General features: G+C 38.1%; 1 protein-coding gene across 2 annotated transcripts in view; it reads right to left on the bottom strand.

Moving 5' to 3' along the window:
* Positions 1-270: 270 nt before the first annotated feature.
* OLFM3 (olfactomedin 3) overlaps positions 271-23,873 on the bottom strand; it is a 61,070-nt gene continuing 37,467 nt past the window's right edge. The window contains exons 1-6 of one of the 2 annotated variants that reach the window (XM_082052465.1): positions 21,803-21,954; positions 17,112-17,258; positions 14,418-14,573; positions 10,364-10,583; positions 3,158-3,264; positions 271-1,538 (exon numbers count right to left, since the gene is read on the bottom strand). In XM_082052465.1, coding sequence (XP_081908591.1) covers positions 861-1,538; positions 3,158-3,264; positions 10,364-10,583; positions 14,418-14,573; positions 17,112-17,258; positions 21,803-21,931 — 1,437 coding nt within the window. In that variant the 5' untranslated portion in view covers positions 21,932-21,954 and the 3' untranslated portion in view covers positions 271-860. Of the gene's footprint in view, positions 1,539-3,157; positions 3,265-10,363; positions 10,584-14,417; positions 14,574-17,111; positions 17,259-21,802; positions 21,955-23,873 lie in introns of those variants that run through there. The other variant, XM_082052466.1, reaches the window with a different exon arrangement.

Genomic DNA, 23,873 nt, shown 5'->3' with positions numbered 1-23,873 from the left:
CCCCAGCATGAGATTACAATTGGACAGGGCAAACAATTGTAAAGCCAGTAAGCACCAATGGTGAATAAGAAGGGATCTACTGAGCAAAGCTGAGAAGAGGGATCATGCACCTGAGAAACTATTGGTCTTTCTCAGTAATAACAATCTTTTATCAGTTTTTTATCACTTTCATAGCCAGAATTGCAATTAAGCTTCAATATATTTTATAAAAAATAGTACTTAGTTTACTTTCACATAAGTGAAGAGATACAATTGCACAATGGTGGTTACAATGGTAGAAACACATACAGTAGATAAAATGTTTGCAAGAGATTTAAAAACATACTGTACAGCACCACATCTGAAATTGGGTGATGGCAAAATGAATCATACTACATGTCTAGGTAAATTAAATTCCTAAGTCTTTCTTTATAAATAAATAAAAAATACAATGTGCAATATGTGTCTGACACTACCCAACTATTTCCTGAAGTTCAGCAAGAAATTAAAACCAAAAATGAGGTAAAAAAAGACATTCATGCACTTAAGCCACCGTTAGTCTCTAAAATAAGGCAGATCATAATCTTTTTTAAAACTATCTTTAGCCACTTAAATCCTCTTTAGTGCTTTTCAAGACAAGGTCTTGACAGACCTTGTAGAATCATGAGTTAATATGCTTTTATTTCCAACAGGTCATTTTTGACAGGCTCAGCCATATTTGAAATGCATTATATGGTAGAAAAATGTTGCTTTTCCTTAAAAAAAAAAAAAAAAAAGGAATGTAAATTAAAAGGAAATGAGAGAGATGGATGCTTTTAGGGTTTATCACAAATGACACTGCTTTGAGGGAGGGAGGTGAGGGAAGGGGAAGGGAAAGAAAATTATGTGTCGTCTTCAGTTTTAATGACGTGGAAAAGGGTGACGTTAAACAGGACTTGATGTCCGTTATTCCAGGCATAGAGAGCTCTATCTCTTGCATTGTAGTCAAGCATGGATATATGAAAATACTGATTATGGAAAGGAATGTCTGTATACTCATAAGTGGAGGTTTTTGTGGAATAAGAATAGTAGACCTTGGCTCCTGTTAAGTGAGAGTTAGTAACATACAAGGTACCACAGATCATGAAGGATTCTCCAGCACTTCTCTTGGGGTAGCCTGTGCTCCAGCTCTTCAGCACCTCCAGCGTATCTGGGTTCAGCTGGCTGATGACAATGTTGCCTGCGTTCTGGTTGGTGGCATACACAGCCCATAGCCCAATTTCATCTGCCATCAGGTCAATATCAGAAAAGCCACCCCAGGTGTAAGGATAGACATTGTGAAAGCCAGCATACTCAAGGCTACGCTGTGCAAGCACCCGCCCAGTGTCAAAGCTGTATTTGATGATGATGTTGCTCTGATACTTGTTGAAATAGAGGGAGCCATTGTAGACAACGTGGTTGGTTCCTGCCCATTTGAATGGAAGGTTGTATGTCCTTGATTCAGCCCCACTGACAAAGTCTGCAATTGATTTAAATTCACGGACAATTTTATTGTTAGTGTAACTATCCATGTACCAGACCTGGAAAGGAAACAAAGATTGGGAGTGAACACCTGGAACACCATATGTGGTATGTGATCATGATATGGCATGATGGATACATTGCAGAAAAACAAGGAAAAAATATTTTAGGAGTGCAGTAGACTACCAAAGTACAGTATTGTCTACATTCCCATTACAAAGCATGAGGAACTCTTGGATTTCTGAGTTATGGATTATTTGGATTATTCAGTGTTTAGCTCTCTGCAATATGGGGGTTGCTTAAAGAGAATTCCAGAGACTAATAGTCAAAGTGTGAGATGGGAAATGGCATGTGAACTAAGCTTGGATTTATGCTCAGGAATAAATTTGGTTTAATTTTGTTCAACTGAGCCTCTAATCAGTGAAAAATAGTGTAGTCTTAGTAAAGAAACCAAATGCAATAGCAGTGAATCCAATAAAGTTTAGGAACCATTTTTTTCCCCTTGAAACAAATACTTTTTCTTAATGTTCTTTATGCCAGCTTCCATTCCCCCCATTTTTCTTTCATGCATTTTGCCTTTTCACCTTTTAGTTTGTCAGAACAAATAAAGTCCTGACTCACAAAAGAATAGAAGAGTCTGTGGAGATATTTTTGGGGCTCATTTCAGAACTGGCATTAAGAAAATTGTATAAACACCAATTCAGCTGCCCATCTTCCTGTCAATTGAGATGCTAGGAGGGTTCTGGTTTGTTCTGATTTGCAGGTGCACAGGTAGTCTCTGTGTTACTTTCGGAGGATGGTGGGATTGCCTGGGGGGGCACAGGGCCGCGGGTGTGCAGGGAGCAGGTGCTGGTGGAGGTGAGGGCCCCGGATGGGTATGGAGCAGCCATGGGTGCTCTCAGGTGGCACAAGAATCTTCCTCAGGGCAAGATGAGGCTAAGCAGAGTTTGCTGCTCTCCTAGAGGTAACTGAGATTGTAGCAGAGACAGTAGATTGTGAGTAGTAAACCTGCATGGACACACCAGGCAGGGAAAAGTTGCACACGTATCTTTAGTTATCACCATTCATACATTGCCTTTTCTGTTGCCTTTGGGTTTTTCTGTATGCAGGAAAATGGACCTTCCAGGCCTCACACACATGAAATCTAGTGTTTTGACTTCAAAAGCCCTTTGATGGAGGGAGCACCTCCTCAAAGCTGTGGCCAGCTCAAGATCCTATTGCAGATCCAAACAGTAACAACTTGGATCTGAGGTGGCAAATGATCTGAATACAGCTTATATGGGGCCTAATCCTGCAAATTTTGACTGTGCTGCATTATGGGTTATGCTTTTGGGTAAAAGTGTTGATGTTTTTGATTACTTGGGTTCTTAAAGACCAAAGCCCAATTAAATATGGTTGGAAGAAGAAAATACTGTAGTTGGTTCAGACAGGTGTGTGTCATCCTGAAGCAGATGAAGGACATGGCACAAAGGTGCTTAGCTAACTTTTGTCTTTGGATATTTTTGCATAAACACTGTTGCTTTTTCTCTGAAGGTGTTTAACAGTGAAAATGATGGAAGTAGAAGCAGCATGCTTGCACGTGTAACCTCCCAGGGGGAGAAAATACATTTTTAAAGATTAAAATAAAGCAAGTAAATCTCCAGAAGGACACAAAGGTATATTCAGTGTCTTAACGTACTCGGTTATTTTTCTCTGATGCTAATGGATCTGTCATCCAGGCTCCAAATCGGGTTCCGGATATCTTGACTGTAATGGGGCCTGTAATTTTCATCAATTTGCCACATGCTGAAATTAGAAAAACAAATGCATTAATGCAAGTAATTACACAACTCTCCTTGACATCAGTCAGAGCACAAGACCAATTGCTCTAAACTAAATAGTGGCTCCAGGGGATTCAGGCTTATGTTGAAGATGGATTGTCATCTTCACTGTATGAACTTTTCCATACTGAGCAGTAATATAAATATGTCAAAATATACAAATGAAAATGTATTATGTATATTTTTGTTTACGTATATATTAAAGCACAGCTACATTTTCTGCACATAAAGAAAAAGACAATCTAGTTAAATATCTTCTGAGCCGAAGTGAATAACATTTAATAATAAATGAAAATAAGACATGAACCCCCCTTGCTTTTTGCCTTCAGACATTTCAGTGCAAGGCCAGGGTTGATGGATGTTTGTTTTCCATTGACCAGGGTAACAAGGAGGTTCAAGGCAGACAGGAATGAGCTTATACACCAAACCGTGTATAAGGGCTGTGGCTGGTGGCCCTGTTACACACACGCAGCTGTTCCAGTACCACGGGCCTGTCTGGAGTTAACAAAGCGAATACGAGAATTATTCAGCAACCTTGGCCGTATCGGCTGGCTTCTAATCCATTAGGCTGCCTCAAATTAGACTGTCTGGGAGGAAATAATGAGAGTTGATATGATCTTGGATGTCGACCTTCCTAACAATCCAAAAATCTATATTTTAGGGGACGTTAATAACATACCTATTAACAACAAGCCCCTGATGGAATTCATGTGTTTACTAAGAGGTCTAATATCTTACAGTGGTGTGTATGTGATTAGGTGAAATAACAGGTTTTTGAAGAAAAGATGTTCAATAAGAATGTAAAAAGAAGTGACACATTTCATTTATTTTTTTAAAATAAGTGCTTCTCTGTCATACATGGTTGTGCTGTATTGTGGAACCCCATTTATCTAGGAAATGTGGAAAAGAAACTGTATCTGGTGTCGAGAGTGAATTTATTCAGTTCAAAAGGGAAGGTCACATCAAGTCTGTATTTTCTTCTTTATGTCACGGGCAAGGGATGCGCTGTGCAAGCCCGTTGCAGTCAGCTGGAAGGGGGTTAACGCTGGGCTGACAGCTCAGGGGCTGCTCGTGGGCATGTTGATCATGGCCAGGGACCAGGGGTGTGCTGGAAGACAAACACAACTGAGTACACGCGGAGCCCTCAACGAGCAGGGCAGGCTGTGTCTGTTTTCTGGGTCAATTCAAAGGCATTATTATTTACACATCTCAATGCATTTTACAGTCTTTTGAAGTTATTTTTGAATTTCCCATTTTAAAGAATCTTACAGGTTTTCTACAGTTGGTTATCGCAGTATATGGTTTTTTTTTTTTCTGAAATTTTCTGCAGATAGGCTGCTTGTATTGTGTGCTGAGTGCTGGTTTTCTACAGCAATGAACTGCTATTAGCTTGGAAAGTAGAGAACTGTATCCTGTTAGGTGAAGGCTTTTATTTTTAGATAATATGTTAGTAAGCAGTATCAGAAATGGGCAAGAGAAACTCAATAATGAATAGAAAGAAATCAGGAAAAAAAATAACAACTCCCGAATGTGTAGCTTTTAAGATAATTAAAGTACAATGAATATATAGATTAAAGGATAGATTAATTGGTGCATTTAGAACACAGCATTGAAATTAGTAGGAAAACATAAGCAAAGAATTGGGAATTTTGAAACCCTGTTTATTCTGTTTTAAAAAATATCCAGGAAGCTACGTGCAGAATCAAAAATGAGCTGTGAAGTTGCACTTCTGAACTGGACGGGGGCAGCAGGGGTTGGGGCCCCCCGTGCCCCCTGTGTGCAGTGTCGGGCTGGGGGCAACAGGGACATGGGCGCTGGAGGCCCCACGGTTCCAGCAGCAGACGTGTCAAACGGGGTGGGCTCGTGGTAGCCCGCGGTGGCTGTTGGGGGTGTGTGCGCCTCACACTGTGGGTGGTTGTGCACCTGGGGCACTGTGTGTGACTGGGGCTTCTTGGTACCAACTACAGAAGGGTGCTTAGAAATTTGTAGGTTTATTCATGTTTCTACTACTCCTCTGTTGTATTACTTGTATTGATGCTGAATGTATAGTTCACTGATTGCCATTTAATTACGGGTTGTTAATAATTAATAAACCTCTCCGGTCTTGATTTGGTTTGAACTATATGAACCAAGCAGCTTTCTCCTGTGACAGGGAGAGAATGATCTTTCAGAATGTATTGAGATACAGTACAATGTGAAAAGAAACACATGTTGTTATACTTCAGCCACTAAATGATCATCAGTTTGGTTCAGACTATATGTGATTAAATCTTTATTCCCTGGTAGCATGGAGTGATATCAAGAAAGGAAGACTGTTAGGAGAGTTGCTATATAGCTGAGGGGCAGTTGACTGAAAAGGTGACAAAGGTTCTCTTTTCAGTATCACAAACCAGAGCATCTTGAAAGAGGCACAAGTAATTTTTTTTTCCTCCTCCTGCCTTATAATATGTCCTATCTTTTATTTTCCTTGTTCGTCAAACAGAAACCCATAAATCTGTTTATTTGTGATATAACTTGATGGAACTAGTATTTAAAACTGAGGAATAATACAACAAGTATTTTTCCACATATGGTAAGCCATTCCCATTGTAGCGGTAATCCATATCCCATCTTGCTGATGGTGTGGGCAGTAAAGAGGAAGCAGCGGAGCTGTCGGTGTCCACACAGCCTCTTAGAGCTGGGAGATCCTTAGGCACTGCACTTTAATATGTGAACTCTCCACCAAAATTCTAGTAATATAAGTCTAGTACTTGGCTATTGCAGACAACCTTTTAATAAAATTATTAACGTTATTTTAAAAATGGGGAAATATTGTTTGCATTTGCCTACCCTCACCCTTATTCCAACAGAAGATTGTTTCAGAACCTCACTTGTCTATTAATTTGAAAAATGTTCAGGGGTAAGTACATGGGTGTCATCTCTCTCTTCTTTTGAGTAGTCAGAACTCAAAGCATTGCTTCCAGACACATGTGGACTGGAACCCCTTATCAGGAAATTCTCTCAGTTCAGAAAGAACTACTTGAAAGAACAGGACGAGGCCCCAAAGCATGTCTTGGCTGAATGGTCAACTTCATAAATCATCTCCTGCTGTTTTGAACTGTTTAAGGCTGCACAAGTAACTTTTGTAGAAGTAAATTGTGCCAAGTGTTCCTCAAATCAACTGGCTCGCTAAATACCGGTCTTGTGAATACAGTCAACCTGTTGCTGACTGATGGTGCAGGGATATGTGATACAAAGAAAAATGATCTCTGAGGTCTTTTCCAACCCAGTCGATTCTGTGATTCTGTGTAATTGAGGCCAAATTGTCCTCCCCTTCTGCAGCTGCATCTTACATTAGAAAATTCCAACCGTAACTGATTGTAGTAATTGGAAGATTAAGCTTTTGAGTGTTTATCCATCCTAAATTGAACCGTAGAAGGAACGTCATATAATGCACGATTGTTTATGGCTTGGTTCCTCTCTTATAACAAGTTTTGTACTGTGGACTCCAGTAAGTTCATTTGTGACCTGTATTTATTTATATTAAGGAAGAAGTTGAGCACAAAGTGACCATTAAAAAAGAAAGTAGATGTGCTAACCTTATGGGCTAGGAAAGTCTATGGGGCAGAACACATCTGGAAAGCTGGTCCAAAGTGAGCAAATAACAGGAGAAGGTTGTGATACACCCATTGGACAGGAGCTGTTTGAAGATAGCTGGGAACAGGTAGGTGATAGTCCCAGTCTCTGTGATGCAAATGAATATTGGCAGCTGCTATATATGCCAAGTGAGTGTATGATTTATAGAAGGACTTGCAAGGGAAATAAAATCAAAACATCCTCTTAAAGTGTTTGTAAGCATTATTACTCTATTTAATGTAGGTAATAAATAGGGGAAAATGAAGTGAGTATTTCTTTCAGTGGTTGCACAAATGGCTTCCAAGTGTTTACTACTTGCACTTTCCTGCTTATGATCAAATTTGTCATTACATTACTCTGTAATGTGAGGGAATGAAGAATTAGTTCTTAATGGATGTATGTCTCTTGTCCTACATAATACAAACCCAGAAGCACTCCAGTCTAGTTATTAGAGTTTGCTGCGAGGAAGCCTCTGGATTTCTTTGCATGTATGCAGGGACTTGCTGCATAATCTATGAGGAAGTAATTTATCCTCCTGGCCTGCTTGTGCCTTCATTTACAAAATGGGGATAACAATTTATATCTTTATTGCACAGTTTTGTACTAAATGATATTTGTAAAGTTCTTCAAATCCCAAAGGGAAAGATGCTTTGGAAGTACAAGTACTGCTGCAATCAATAAAGTAATCTCATGCCTGCACTAATGCCTCTTCTGCCACTGATGTAACAGCATTTCTTTGGATACGTAGAATATTAATCTTTAGAATTTCTAACCAAAAATGTTACTCGAAAATATTATTTAGATTCTACGTTATAGTCAGATGTAGCTACAAATGAATCCAATGTGTATCTGCTCTAATTATTTCTTAATAGTTCACGAGCAACATTTGGCAGAGCATTGGCTTCTATGAATGCTACCCATATATTTTTTTCCAATTTCATAAACACGTTATGACAGGAATAGGGGGGTCCCAAGCAAACTGTGCAACCTGCATTCCCTTATAAATGCACATGCCTTTCGTGACTGCCAGAAAAGGACCTATATGTGCGTAACTGTTTGTGAATTTGTCATGTGTGCAGTCATACACACTCTATTTGTATGTGTTTAATTGCATGCAGCCTTTTAAAGTTTTGTGGACAAATTTATCACTGGTTTCAGCCTGAATTTTCTCTTATTTCAAAGAGAAGGAGCTCATTTCTGTCACTACAACTGCTGTGGTAATCGTTAAATCTCAGTGAAAGTCAGACAACTGCTTACTGTATGTTAATGAGTGTTGAAGTGTTGCCAGTGCAGATGGAAGATCCCTTTAAGTGGCCAGGACAATATAAATAATGCATTATATTGCTGAAAAACACCTGCTAGGGAGAAGAATGGAAAACAGCTCTCACACACACTGGTTAGATAATTATATTGTGAAATGCAACAAAATCTGTGCTGATTCGAGCCAGATCCTGTGGCACACGGGGGGCCAGTCCGCCTTCTGCTGCCACGGGCAGTCCCAGCTGGATCATCTCCCGCGGGGTGAGTGTGCCTGGGGAGAAGGGCTGGGCAGGAAAGCTGTTTTGCCTTTAGGTGTGCTGCTCTGCACACACAGCACCAGCTTTGAGGAGTTACAGTAAACCTAACTGAAGCTGGTTTTACTTTAAAAGGCACATAGGGTTAGGCCAGAAATAGAGCCAGTCCATTAGCAGGTGAGCATAAAAGTCATTTAAGCATCTAACACGAGGGAATAATGCCAATAAGACTGTATTAGAGCTTGAGAAGGCCAAACCCCTTTTAATAATGGATGTGCCTAATAATCTATTTTATACATTTTTTTTCTCTCTATTTTTAATATACATAATTTTACTAGGGGTTTTTTGTATTAGCACATCTAGATAAATAGAATGTGTTCCAGGAATTCAGGATAGATAGGAGGGGAAGTGTGAATGAAAAATAGGGAAACAGTAAATAACTGCTGAGAAGAGAGCCCCCTGTGAATACACCTAGTTGTTCTGATGTATTAATGTATCTTATACTGTAGTCACTTCACTTATCAATGTTGCAAGAATATGCTGCAAAGAAAAACAAGATACTCATTAAAGATAAGCTGATGATCTGTTGGTGTCAAATAAACTTACTGGAACACTCGCTATCAGAAAATACTGTCTATTTATATGAATTTTCCTGCTTGCTGAGGTATTGCACTGCAGCCATTTTCTCCTGACCGCCTCCTGTCAATGCAGTAATGTGCTATTATGTGTGTGTGCTGAGAGGAAAATAGGATCACAAGAAATTTCTGTTTGAAGAAGTCTTTCATGTATTTTAGCCCATCATCACTGTGTTATTTCTAGTGTAAAATGAAGAAATTGAAAATAAATAATTTAAGAGGCTAACATAACCTAGATTTTCCTCATCTGATGGCCTCCCAAAAATAAAGAGGTACTGCTTATGAAGTTAATAATGTATTTCATGTCATGTGTAGCATTTAAAAGTAAACATCCCAGACTTCATAACTGAGATACCAATCACAAGACTGAACTTTGGAATTTCTAATTTTAGTATTAACTTACAAAGCATTTATTTCTCATAGAGGGGCTGGATTATTTGCTACAGCAATCCAGATAGCAATGGTGATCCATTCAGGAGTCTCAGAACGCACGGATGGGTTAGGAAGGGGCGAGACTTTGCATTGTGATTGTAAAGCAGCTAGGTACTAATTATCCCTCTTCGGATAATGGAAGTTAAGGCTGACACTTGATTATGATACTTCAGGCTTTTAGTTCTGGTAGCTGATAATGAGCTAGTGGTGATTTTCAGAGATGCTGAACATTTGACTTTTCCTAGCTAAAGCCAGCATGTGACAACCAAGACGGAGGCTGCCTGGTGTAAATCTAATGCAGTGCTCGCAAAGGTTTGGTGATGTGCTTCCTACAAAAATCATGCTTTGTTCACTTAAACAAGGGATAATTCTTAATTAGATTGTATTGCAAATTGGAGAGTGCCACACCTCTCCTAATGCTTCTATTACAGGTCTAAGTACCGTCAGCGCAGCATCTCAGGTGTCACAGCAAGATGAAAGGCTTATGATGTGGAAATCTCAAAGCCAATCCCAGTCTACTTCCCACTATTTTTTTCTTCTCACTGACATCCCAAACATGACCTAACATGAACTTCTTTTTAAAGAATATTTGTAGCTCTCCAACTGTTGTAAATCTCTTAAGGTTTTAAAGTTGCTGTCTGTTATATTTTTCCATCTTAATTCCTTCTGTATACAGCAGGGCAGATCATTCTGTAAGATATGACTGATGTTAGGTTGAGTTACTCTTGACTTTTATTAGGGTAGCACAGATCAGAATAAAATGCGGTCTTTCATCAAGCAAGAAAAAAGAAAACTTAATCTTTCAAAAGAGAGACAACTAAAAATATACAGCGGAGGGACCAAATTTGCCATGAAATTGTTAACTTACTGAGCTTTTTCATGCAGTCTCGTAGCCTGGTTTCTAAACTGAGTACACGCTGGTGTAGTTCCTCATAGTCATAAGCACCAATTTCTTCCTGAATCCCAGTGAGGACAGTTGACAGATTCCTGATTTCCTCCTTGAATTGGGTGATCAATTTGGCATCAGTTTTGTATTGTTCCAGAACTGGGATCAGTGGCAGGAGCTCATCCATCTTTTCTTTCAACTCCTGTTAAAGGCAATCAAATGTGTGTTAGAGCAGTTTAAAGGAGTTCAATCCCCTGATTCCTTTAATGTAGCATTTATGCTTGATTATTAAAATGACTTGAAAATTATTGTTGATTTTAGTTACATATCTGTTATTAGTGTATTTTGAAAGTCTTAGAAATCCCAGACTTAATGGTAGTAAGCAGTAGATAAAATTCATGAGAGACTAGTATTTCTACTGGAAGTACAGAATTACCTTCACGTGATCTGAATCAAACCTGCTGAAGATCTGACTTTCCATCCAGGGGATCTAAACCCCCACTAAGTGTATCTTTCTTGAGAGAAGATGATTAGGCCTGAACACGCAGTGACATTCAAGGAGGTCATACCTGGTTTACAGTGCTGTTGTAGTTGGTGAACAGTTAATTTCTATTTCACTACTGAATTCGTTTTGAATGGCTGTAGAACCCTGTTTAGTTCTGGCTTGGCCACAGTGGTACAAACCTCTTTCTTCTGAAGTCAAAACCCCATGGTTCTTAACTGTGCTTTGTCATCATGCTACATCATTAGGTGCTTCCTCAGCTGATCTTTCTTCTGGACTATCACAAATCATTTTTTTTGGCTATGTGTAGTTGTTGTTGCATTGTCAATCCTATTTTTAAACACTGATTAAATAAAATAAAGCTCCACTTTGGAATCTTGTGTTGTCCCTTTCTCAGACTTTTGCTGAGTCCTAGACTTTGAGAATTTGTCTGAGTTTGTAACCTATATTGGCTGCTTATCTTTAATTTCTTGATTATTCTTTTAAATGCACCTTTATTAATCGGTTTGAGGTTGTTCTTTATTTGGTTATTATTCTGTAGAAAACCTCAAAGAATCCTTGCAGTCAGAAGGTTTTGCTTTATTGAAATGCAGACAGGTTTGTCCCTGATGTATCATCTGTATATAGAGATTTGCATCTCTTTTTATAATTTGAGGTAACAGCAGGACTTCATGAGGAAATGCCAGAAGAGACATGAGGAAATGCAAGCCTGGACAAAACAAGGCAATGGATGGAAATAAAGATTTGTTAGGCACCAGCATTAGGTGATAATAGACACTGGGAACAGATGAGGACACACAGGGAGAGGCTATTGGGGGGGTTGAAAAAATCAAGTCCTGAAGAATAGCTGGAGTAGTCAGCAGGTGAAGGGGGAAAGCAGAAGAGATCGAAACAGAAGCCCAAGCACAAGAAAGAGGTGTGGAAGCAAATGCGGTTAGAGGTTAGCGTAGTCACTGGGGTGTGCGGAGATGTGCACGCAGTTTGTTACATCGCTTGTATTACAGATGCACTAAGCAGGGCAGGACATTTCCCAAATAAATAACATGATGATGCCAAATGCATTTTTGCTAAGGAAATGTAAAAGACGCTGACAGGCAGGGTCACCATTTGAGCTGTTTGAAGATCTACCTCTGAATTTTTGCCTCTTGAACTTTTTCTACAACAGCTTGAGAGTTCTGCAGTATCTCTTCATCGCCTAGTTAATATATCCATACTGTTTTAACAATTGCTTTCATATTGGAATTATTATTTACTCAAAACAAAGACTTATGTGTTGTTAGGAAGTGTATTTTGCACACAGGTCATCTTAATAGCTAGAAAATTGCATTTTAAATTATAAGTGGATACATCATTATAAATGGATTTGAGAGTATTAGGAGTTCTATTATCAAGGGGTCTTCCAATGACATTACAGTAGCAGAATTACTGAAATTGGCAGAAGTGGAGAGTCTTTTTATCTACAGTTAAAACTATTTTTATTTGACTGTTTTTATTAAAAACTTAACTTGAGCCTACTTTATGCCTGTTAAAACAAACAGTTATTTTCTCCTTGATGACAAGGAGAGCAGGCTTTGTGGCACAGAAAGCAGAGCTCCAGGGGCCAAAGCTTTTCTCACTTCATTTTGAAATGATGAACTTGGGCTTTAGTTCTGTGGGGCAGTGAACTGCAAAAAAAGATGGGTAAACCGCAATGGGGAAAATGCAAAGCTTGTAAAAGCTCTGGAAGATAAAACATGTTTAAAAGAATTAGTGAAGGTAACTTATTTCTGATAGGATTTATGCCAGACAAACTCTCATTTGAGCAAACTGCTGTAACTTTTTGTGGCGATCAGGTATTTTGCCGACCTGGCATAAGTACTGATTTGACTGAATCTGACCGTATGTTCAGGTGTCATCTGGGTGAAATTTGTACTCTTTGGTTCTTATCAACATGGAACTACAAGTGTTAGAATGTCACACTTCTGGAAATGATAGAAAGATTTTTTTGTGTGTGTGATAAAATAATTTTATTGGTTTCTGCTGACAGTCCCAGGTTGTTGCCGTGATGAGTGGTACAAGAACTCATTTGTATTGCAACACAGGTAGGTGGTAGGCATATTCTGGCATTTCTTGCCTGCTGATATGAGAGGTTATGGTATATCCAGAATGAGTTTCTTTGTCTCAGGAAAGATAAAGCACTGGAATGTGAAATTTCAGAAAGCCAGCATCATGTTGTATTCTGTTGACCTTTTAAATTACTCTGTAATTTGCCTGGAAATCTGTTTTATACTCCTGGCAAACCCTCAAACTGAAGTTAAATGACTGACCAACACAAATATTGAATATTTAAAAGGTTAGAGTACTGCAGAAATCTGCTCCCTTTGACACTGTGTATCAGGCATTCAAATTTTGATATTCTGTTCCCAAGGACAACTATAACAAAAATACAGAATGTATTATGACATTATACAAATGTGTTGTTATTGTAGCAATGAGTGATGAAGGGGAAAAAAGGTGGAGCTGTTTTTTACTACCTGAAAATAACGGGAAGTATGTGCTCAAACTATAAACTAAGAATGATGGATGACATAAGGAGTAAAGTTTGATAGTCAGATCATTAGTGTACTATAATTCCTGATATTATTAAGGCCCATTGGGTATTCAGTGTCTCTGAAAAATAAATTAGACTTATTAGCTATGTAATTGTTCAGGTATCTAACTGTAGCACCACTTAGAAAATTAAGTCCATTTTATGAACTTTCATAAACACTTTAAAATATATGTGTGGTTAACATAATATAGTCCCCAGAATGTATTTTCTGGACCCTATCTTTCTGTCTTGCTGTCTTGAAATATCAATTTATTAGACTTCACATTTAAAGAACTTAAGTAGGTCCTTTAACATTTTTTCCTTAAGAGTACTTCAGATTGCTTTTTCAGAAGACACAATGCTATTTTGTAATGCCTACGACCTTCCTTCCACACCAAAGATTGGCTTGTAGTTTTTGTTGTCATTAAAATTCCTTGGAAGTCTTTTTAATCACACAAATGTGACTGGGAATGATTACATTCCTATCCCAAAATCAAAATAGCAAACTGTCAGACATGAAATTGGATCTTAATTGTAGTGGATAAAAATTACAATAACCTGATTTATTATAGGCTTTCTTGCCTTCAGCTGCAGTAAATGTCAGGCAGTGGTAAAAGTGCAGAACTCTCTAGTTGTTTGCTATTAATTCCATTGGATCTTCCCATTTATCAGTGGAGCCTGAATGAATATTAATTTATCAGTATGACATGCACATTGATACAGAAAAAACAAGAATCTGTTTATAGTGACATTTCTCTAGTGACTTAATAATTAATGGTTACTCCCTATTACAATTAAATTGAACAGAGCAAAAGATTATAATCATAAAGGAAGATTTATTATGCTTTTATTTTTAATATTGCTCTGTCTGAGCATTTCAAACTGAAATGTTAGTACTCCATGCATTGCTGCTTAGTACATTGCTTCCAGCAGGCTTTCAAAGTTAGTGTTAAAATAAAACCTACTTGAAAATGCTTTGTCATTAAAGTCTTCCGATCATCTTCAATTTGCCGAAACTTGGCCTTCAGCCCTTTCATTTGTGTTTCCATTTTTAAAACATACTGGAAATCCCTCTGAGTCCGTAGATTTAAAACTTCAATAGATTGGGACATATTCTGAACCTGTTAAAGAAGAACATTCTCTAAATGCACTTTTTTTGTTGTTTTACTTTTTTTCCTGGTGTAGTTAAATATCAGGCAATAAAATGAGCTAATGTCAATGCTTTAGTTATGAGTAATTTATACCACAGTATAGCTTTAAATTCCATAACTGCAAGACAGTACCAAAATTGTGGAACAGGGCTAACAGCGGGCTATCAACAGTGGCACCTTGAAGCCATAAACAATTTGGTCTAGCTTCTTTGAGGCACAGAGAGATCCTTTCAGCACCATTATTAACTGGCTCAAAAAAGGCTGTTAGGCAGCAGAGTCTACTTTGGCACTTGTAGTAGATGCTGACTGGTCTGCAGAACGTGCTGTATGGCATGTGTTTCCTCCCGAGCACTTCAGGTCAGACAGGGCTGAGATTGGGAGATTTTAGTCAGTATGAAGAGCATGATTTTGATTGTTAGTAGGCATTTCGATAATAATTCTGTTTTGGGAATTCATGAGACTATGCAGAGATAAGCTAGGGTGTGCCCATCATTGAATAGGTGTTTGCTTATCATTTGGTAAGTAGACAGAAAATCAGAAATTTTATTCAATTTTCTCATTTGTAGAAAAACACTTTTTTTTTTTTTCTTTTTTTTTTTTTCCCAGATGAGAAGTAGTGAATGTTCAGGTAACATTTGTAGAGCAAGTGACTTTGTAGCTATAGCGAGCACTTTTACCACCATGAAGCAAGAATAACTGTCACCTATAGTGAATGACATATATATTTTGACATTATCTGTTACAAAAGCAATGCTTTTGACAGTCATAAAAATGACACATTTTGCAAGTGCAGTTATTCCATTTCAATAGGTGTTTTGCTTTCCCAAAACATGAAAAAGTAGATTGTACCATATTGATGTTTTGGTTAAAGGGAAAAAAAACCAAACAAACCTACCTTCCTAATAAAAGACAAACCCAGCAGCATTCCTATTGTTTGCAAGAGTATGCAATATTTTACATGATATTCATGTTTGAAACCAATACATTGTGGCTTACAGAACGTGTGGATTCAGGAAATCCTCTTAAAGTACTCTTAAAAATAGTATACATTAGTCATTGTGCAGTTACCATTAGTGCTTCATGGAAAGTATTTTTAATGAAAAAAGTTAATGTTTCTCTTTTATTTGCTTTCTAATTGTTGAAAGCAGGAAAATAAAGTCCTTCGGGTTTTGGAAGAGTGTTCCATTTGGCAGAAGCAGCATTCACATAGAGACTCTAATTAAATGACTCTGCGTGGACTTAGTGAAATTATAATATGACGTAACATACACATTGTTACCACAGTTCTATTCATAACAACATGTTTTAGGTTCTTTTCTGTGGTAGCTCAAAAACTATGTTGAGATCTTAACACCCCCAAGTCCCCACCCCAAAAGAAAGTAAGGTGGTTTATTTGGTGGTGGTGTGGGGTTGTGTTGGTTGGTTGGTTGGGTTGGGTTTTGGTTTTTTTCATTATTATTTTAGCATTTGGGAAATCTGCTAGAGCAAAGACTCTTCATCTGGTAAGTAAACAGCGTTGAGTGGAGGTCGCTCCTTCTCTGTGTGCTGGGTCACCAATGTCCTCTCCCTGCATCTCGTGCTATGGGCCCTGTCACAACCTGAAACTAAGGCCCTGCTGAAGTTCATGGAGGTTTAGGGAGGGCAAATCTGCAGGGACCTGGTGCTATGTTAGTACCGGAGTGATTTTTCTATAGCTAGAAAAATGCTGAAAATTGTATGCTAAAAATGTAATTTTCAGTCTGTATTTTATGCTGTTTTCTGCTGCTTCTCAAACGCTCAGGTCTGAGGTTCTGTACCACTGGCTGTGGTACAATAACTATAACCTTGGTGACTTGTGCAGGGAATGCAGAACAATAGTTTGTGATTTCTTGGTTGCAGCATTTTTTAGATGTTGATGCAAAGTAATGCTTGCCAGGTTTTACTATACATGGAATAGTGGATAATGATGAAAGTACAAATTGTGATGTTCAGGCAAAATTTGCACCACTAGAGAATAAAGAAATAGTATTATTAGAGGAAAGAACAAATGAAAGAAAATTAGAACCATTGCTGTTCTGTACAGTCAGCTTTGCAGGTGCTATCATGTCTGTATCTTGTTATTTGTTAGTAAGATACAAGGAATGACCTTCAAGAGTCTCATATGATTGAAGCAGAAGCTGTAGTTTAAAATCCCACAGCAACGAGTAGTTTGAGATGGGATTTGTAACTGTTTTTACACAGAAAAATCAGTCCTGTCTGTGTGTAAATAATAATTTTTGGAGGAGGGAACAAGAAGGAAGATGCAACTTGAGTTTGCTAGGTAAGTGGCTCGGGGTAGGAAAGGTGTGATGTAAGGAAAATAGACAAATAATGATCAGTGGTGAGAACACAGTAGGGGATATACCCTGAAGAAATATATTTACTAGATAACTCTTCAGTACTCCATTATGTATTACGTTTAGAGGCAAAAGAGTGGATTTCCATGGGAAGTTTAGTGATTAAAAGGAGGAATTTGTTGGGAAAACTTACCTTCTCTAGCAGTTGTCTGAGTTGCCTGCTTTTGGCATCTCTTGAACATAGGTTTTGTTCGGGTGCAACAACAGTGCAAATACAACGGCCATCAGGATCCTGGGCTGAACTGTAAACTTGCCACCCTTCCTTGGGGCTAATCTGAGTCTGCAACAACAGAATAGTAAAAATAAAGGGAGCTGAACCGATTTTCTTGTTTTTTGAAAAACAACGACCTCAGAATATTTTTGTTTATTTTTGCAGTATGCCTTTGCAATGAGGTTCCTCCTAGTCAACATTTATTATTCTCTTAACTAATCAGGTTGGTCGTTTCACACAGTTTTGTCATCTCTCACACCTTTGTATAGTTTTTCATCAGCAGAGAACAAACACGTCCTTTCAGCCTGAATGACTTTTACTTTAGACTAATGGAAACAACAAAGGCAGAAAAGAACAAATGTAAAACCCCAAAGAGACAGCACAGTGTATGTGACTCACACGTTGGGAATTGGTTCCGAAGTGGTTGGGGATGTGGGTTTGCAGGTTTGCTCTCAGAGACGCAGCACGCAGAAAACTGTTCTGCATTGGCTTCTCCTGCACACGCAGCACAGGGCAGAGCCCCGCTGCAGGCTGGTACTCACAGGGCTCTGCTTAGCTTAGGTGACTGGGGCTCATGGCAAGTGTGGCACAGAGCAATTAAGATATTGCATGTCCTTCACTGGGACAGAATAATTCTGGAAATTCCTAATCTGTTACTTAGCTTGCAGAGCAGGCTAACACTCTGCTGCATTTAAAGTTTGTGTGATACCTTCTGAGAGTAGGTACCTATCTATTTAATGGCATGTATCATAGAATCGCTTTGGTTGGAAGAGACCCTCAGGATCATCAAGTCCAACTATGAACGTATAGAAATACACAGCAGAAGAATGAGAGAAAATATTATAATTATATGATTGAAAAGATTCAGGTGATGGAATTAAAACTAATGGGCACAAGAAGTAATTATTTTATTTTCTTTTAAATCTCTAATTTAAAGTTAATATTACACATTATTCTTTTCTAATAATATAGTAGTGACTACTGAATTTCATAGTACAGATGCTAATGGATGCCATTGAAATAATTTTGGTCTGGACACAGTTGGAATCAGTTACTAATTATATTATAAAAATGTACTCAGTGTCAGCATGGAGAGTAATTCTTTAAACTGGCAGGCTTTGATATTGATGCTTTAGTGGTGGCTTAGTGCAGAGCAAACTGCGGAGCTCCTCACCTCAGAAGAGGTGCAATATCTCTGCAGACTGAGGTTAGAAAAGAGCACAGACTTCTCACAATAATAATTCTTCTGAAGAAGTCATTGAAGCTAGCAGTGACCTCTTCTACTGCAGAGTTAATGGAAAACTCAAAATTGTATTGTTCTCCTGGTTTGCAATGAAAACCAGAGTGTCATAATGTAGATGACTGTAAAAAGGGGACAGCTGAACTTGCCTTAGGTTTTGCTGGAAAGGCATATCCAGAGCTCAGTGCTAAATTACACTGCCTCTATGGTGTTCTCTTTGCCTTAATCTAGGGCAAAGGGAATCTAATTTAAGACATGGAGAACAATAAAAACTAACCCAAATCACATCTGCGGAGACAATTTAAATTGCTTTTGAGCAGCAACTAAGATTGCAAGCTTGAAAAAGTGCAGCCTATCAAGGCTGGTAACCCTTGCAAAGTATAAGCTCTGTTCACTCCAGTAGAGTCCATGATTCTCTGTAGAATTTATGCCCAGTGTTGTCATGCAAGAGCAAGGAAACAGAGTGCAGGAGCCTAGAGCTTGGGACTGTAATTCCTTTAGAACAGTAATACTTAATATGAGTACATTTAGATTGGTTAGCAACTGGGTTTACTTCGTTCAAGTAAGTTTTCTACAGTGGAGCATGTATGAGGTAGGAGGATCACACAGAGTCTGTAGTAAACCCTTTGTAACCCAGGCTGTGCTATCAGAGGTACTTATGTATTCTAGTGATGTCATGAGTGTGTCTCTCAGCTTTAGCTAAGGAAAAACAAACCCACAACTTTATTGATTAACTCAGCAGATATTTACTTATGGTGTCTAACATACAGCTTGATTTTTAAAAGTAACTGCTATTTGGGAAAATATTTCTCCCAGTGAGAGGCTGTCAGGCCCAATACGAGTGCGTGGTTGTTGGCTGGCCATACAGAGGTAAGCACTTGCATGGTGCTCCTACTATTTAGGCTGCAGTTCATTGTGGCATTCTGAGGTTCCCTGTATTTGGGCCATCAGAGTTCCTTCATTAATTAGGATGGGTAATATGAGTGATCACAAAGAAAAACAAGCACATGTGTGCAGGTACACTTTTCAGTTTTTCTTTTCCCCATTATTTTTTTTAGTTTGACATTTAATCCCCACGTCAAGCAGAAACTGCTGTGCAGGGAAAGAGCTACAAGACATCAAAACCTTACAGAAACCACTGAATCTACTCTTCAAATGCAGGCTTACTGCTGACAGGCCTTAGTAAACACACAGGAAAAAGAAATAACAAGTAGACAACAGCAATGATAATAAATTATGCTAGTGCTTGAAAATCTGGGGAAAACAGAGGTGTCTGTACAAAGAGCAGTATTAATCATTGCCTTGGCAGGGTGCTGTGCTGCACACTTACTTCACTTACCTCCAAAAGATTTATTTTTTCACTTGCACTTTTATATATTCTGATAAAACTGTTACAGCTGCCTCCATTGCTACTCATGACAGGGCAAATAGCAGTACATATGCTCAATATGGTTGCTTAAATCTAAACAGTATTTTTCAGTTTGTCTTGCAATTTTGATCCTGGGACTGGAACAGAACTTAAAAGAGGAGACCCTTTCCCCAAGTCCACATCCTTGTACAATTCTTCCAGCTTAAGGGAGGAAATTGGGAGTTTTTGTTCTTTTTTCCTGGTACAATACACACAATTCATGAGCTGCGTATGTGCTAGGAAAGAACCGGCGAAGTGCACGTGCTGCACTGTTTGCTGGACAAACTCCCAGTGGGTAACTCTGGATGGTGGTTAAATACAGTGATGACCTCAGTATTGCTGAGTACCTGCGGCATAAAATCTCTCAGCCAACATATGAAGTTTAGAAGAAGGTAGCAGATTTAGGGTGCTTGGTTTAATGCTGAAAGAACCCCACATGATTCAAGTGTGGGGTTTTTTTTGTTTGTTTCATTTTGTGTGTGTTTTTTTGTTTTGTTTTGTTTTTTACTTGGCAGATGTTGCCAAGCTCAGATAATCAGGTTTTTATGATTGGTTCCCCAGCTTTCCAGTCTGCCACCCCTCTTGAAACACAAAATATGTTTCCAACTCAGTGAGTGCCAAGAGCACTATTTCAATAATCTTTAGGAGGCATTTATATCAGCAAGACTCTGCTGTAGCCAAGGGAAGCATGAGAGTTTACACTACTGGGAATCTGAGCATGGTACTATATATAAACACATATATGTGTCTGTGTGTGTATAAATAAATATATATGTGTGTGTGACTCTTAGTTACTCAGTTACAACTTTAAACTTGGATTTAAATGTGATAGGGAGCTTTATTGCTTATAATACATTGCCACAAGAACTAGTAATACATACTATAGTAGAATGAGCACGTTACATCTAAGGAAAATAAAACAGAGCATTTCCTTGTCTTACCTTCTTACTGCTCTAAAACATAACACAATTCTTTCTTACAGCATCATATATTTAATTTTAAAGTAGTAATATTTAAAGTATAAGTGCAGTCATTTTCTGCAGTAATGGATTTCCTGCATGCATATGTTCAGTTAATTAAATGTTGATTAAATGTATCATTTTTAGTTACAACTAAAATGCTCAGTTCTGAGCATAGTGAACTACTGCACAAGTAGTTAAATGTAGATTTTACATAACATACTATTATGTAAACAACTGATTGCAGTTAAAGATACAGAGAGTGTTTTACTAAACATTTAGGAAAACAGTGTTCTAGTTTATGTATATCAGTATAGTGTTCCCTCTTGTCCAATTAGGTATTACTTTAATATTTAGGTTTCTCATGAGTACTTAATCACAGCTTCTCTGTAGGTCTTCATTAACAGAGGCTGCTGTATATGAGTATCAACCATACAAAGTGATATTTTTGTCATTTGTAATATTCCCATATCAGCCTTTCTTAAATTCTGGAGCCCAGCCTCCTAGAAGCAATTTTATTTTGTTTCTAACAGCTATTTATTTGCTTAACTGTACTCTGATAAAGGAAAATAGGAAAGAATCAGACTACTTGCATATTGTAGTGAATAACTAACATGTAACATTATTCAGCCAAAAAGAAACTTACTGCTAGATATTCTTTTTCTTAATAATGCAATGGATTTTTCTGGAGCAGTAAGCATAGGAAAAAAGTCTAGACAAATGAAATTACACTGCCGTACTATTTTTAGCATTTCACACTCAAGATGGTGTTTGTTCTTAAATATTTAAGGAGACTATTTAAAAATCTTTCCTTTCTTAGTAAGACCACAACATGCTCACCAATGTGCAGTTTTAAGATGCCCAAAGAGAAGCATGCATTAAAAGATGACAGGAAGATTAGTAGCTTAAAAAGAGATTTACAAAGAGGCAACAAAGTACAGCTTTTGCTGGCACTTAAATACTACTTCAGCATTAACATGGCTTGCAACACAGCAGAGCTACTTACTAGAGTATCTGAAGTGATTATTCTGGTGGTATTTAGTCCTACTAGAGATGGGAGAGTTTGGGACATCCAGTTCGAGATCATTGCCATGGTACTAAGAACAGCACCAAGCTTCAGCAGTGGAGGACTCATTGCTGTGGAGCTAATGAGGTTTCATGGTGACGGATGCTCATCCCGGTGCCGGCTGGCAGGGAGAGGCGTGACTGCAGCACGCAGCATCCACAGCAGGAGAGGAGATCAAGCTACCCACATTTAATCACCCATTTAAAACACTCATATCCTTATTTGCCCTCTGTTTTTCTGCTCTTACAAACAAATACTTAAGACTGTCTTACTCTGACCACTAAATAAGCAGCCCTTTCTATGCTGATCATCCCTGCAGTTTCCAGTAGGAGATGGCATGGGTGAGTTACCTCTTTATAGGTGCTACAGAGTCAATTAGCATTTAATTAGTTCAGTCCTTGTGGAGTGGTATGTGTTCTGCCTGAAATGCAGAAGCCCAATCACAAACCCAAACACAAATAATCCCCAGTTCCCATCACTGCTTTGGTAGAAATATGCTCATGTTTCCTTCTAAATATGATTGTACACTTGTGCCAGTGGATGGGGAAAGGGGAGCCTGCCCAGGAAAACACCAGAAACCTTTCTGAACCTTCCTTGATCTGTTTATCTCACATAAATTACAAACATCAGTGACTATAATTTGCACAGCTTGTTGTTAAGATAGTTATTGTTCATAAAAGAACACTGAAGCAGTAAAGATTCACATTTCTCAGTGTTCTTGTTAGTTTATAAGTTTTTATAGTGAGAATTGCTGCATTACATCCAGGGCTGGCAGACTTGGTATTTCTTCATTGCCATTTGGGTGGAAAGAGAAGACAGCTTGTGGGGTGCTCATGTAGCATTTTGAGGCTTCTTTTGGTTCTAATCTGCTGTTAAGTCTACTGTTCTCTAGTCCTGTAAGTTCAGTAGCAATTTATCTTTTTCATAAATTTAGCAAATGTGGGGGGGGGGGGAAGTGTAGAAATCATTGTGCCGTTGGGGTAGTTTTACCTTTTTCAGAATTATTTTTAAAAGAAATGCTGAGCAAGTATTTCTAACAGCAGTTATTTTAGAGAGAACTTGTTTAAAAGTTTGCAGAGAGGTAGACTACTGTATATATTCCAGAGGCAGTTACGGACTTTGTTTCTGAATTTGGTTCCAAAAGACTATATTTTTCTTAAGGAATTTTGGTGGTTTGTATGAAGGAAATCTGTAGTGAAACTAAAGGGAATCATTTTTATAGGAATGCGTGATCATGAATGCATTTGTTAAAGTTACTAAACCCCTGCAAACAGTTTTTCAGATTCTCGGAGCTCATATTCCAAATTCAGGTTAGACTTTTTTCTTCCAACATTCATTCAGAATTATTTCAATAAGTCTCTGCAGTTTAATAAAGACACATGGAAAATTGTTGAAAAAGGAATTGAAAAACACATTGAGAGCTATTATATAATCTTAAGAGGAGTCTTCCAGCATTAGAATAGAGAGGGAAATTCTTAGATTAAATGTTTTCTGGGAGTTACACAGTAAGGGGAGCTGCGAAATGTTTCAAATACTCAGAAAACCCAATTCAGTGAAGCGTGATGCATTTGAAAACAGTGAAAGACTGAGTTTGTTAATATACAGATTCTGCTTTTTGCTAGTTTTTCTGTATATATAGACATTGCAGTAAAAGAGCTAAATATAAAAATAATAATTGAATACTAAGCACGTTATAGTTTTATTTACCTGTAGCATATTAAATGCACACACTTGTCTGCATGCGTTTTGACTTATTTCACGTACTTCGTCTAACTGATACCAAAACTTGTGGGACTAAACACACAAGGGCAGTTTTCTCCAGAGAACTTGGATTGCTTTCAAAATATGAACTGTTAGTTGATGACACTGATGTCTGAATAAGAAAACACTTTTTTTGCTCAGTTCAAAAAAAAAATATTCCAGTAAAAAAACACTGCACTGGATCAATCTCCTTAATCCATTGAGCTCCTTTCTCTAGCAATGGCCAGCAGTGAATGCTTAAGAACAGAGT

Source organism: Streptopelia decaocto (genome assembly GCF_964273445.1).
Source record: "Streptopelia decaocto genome assembly, chromosome: 5".
NCBI classification, from domain to species: Eukaryota; Metazoa; Chordata; class Aves; order Columbiformes; family Columbidae; genus Streptopelia; species Streptopelia decaocto.
This window is presented reverse-complemented; position numbering and strand designations above follow the sequence as displayed.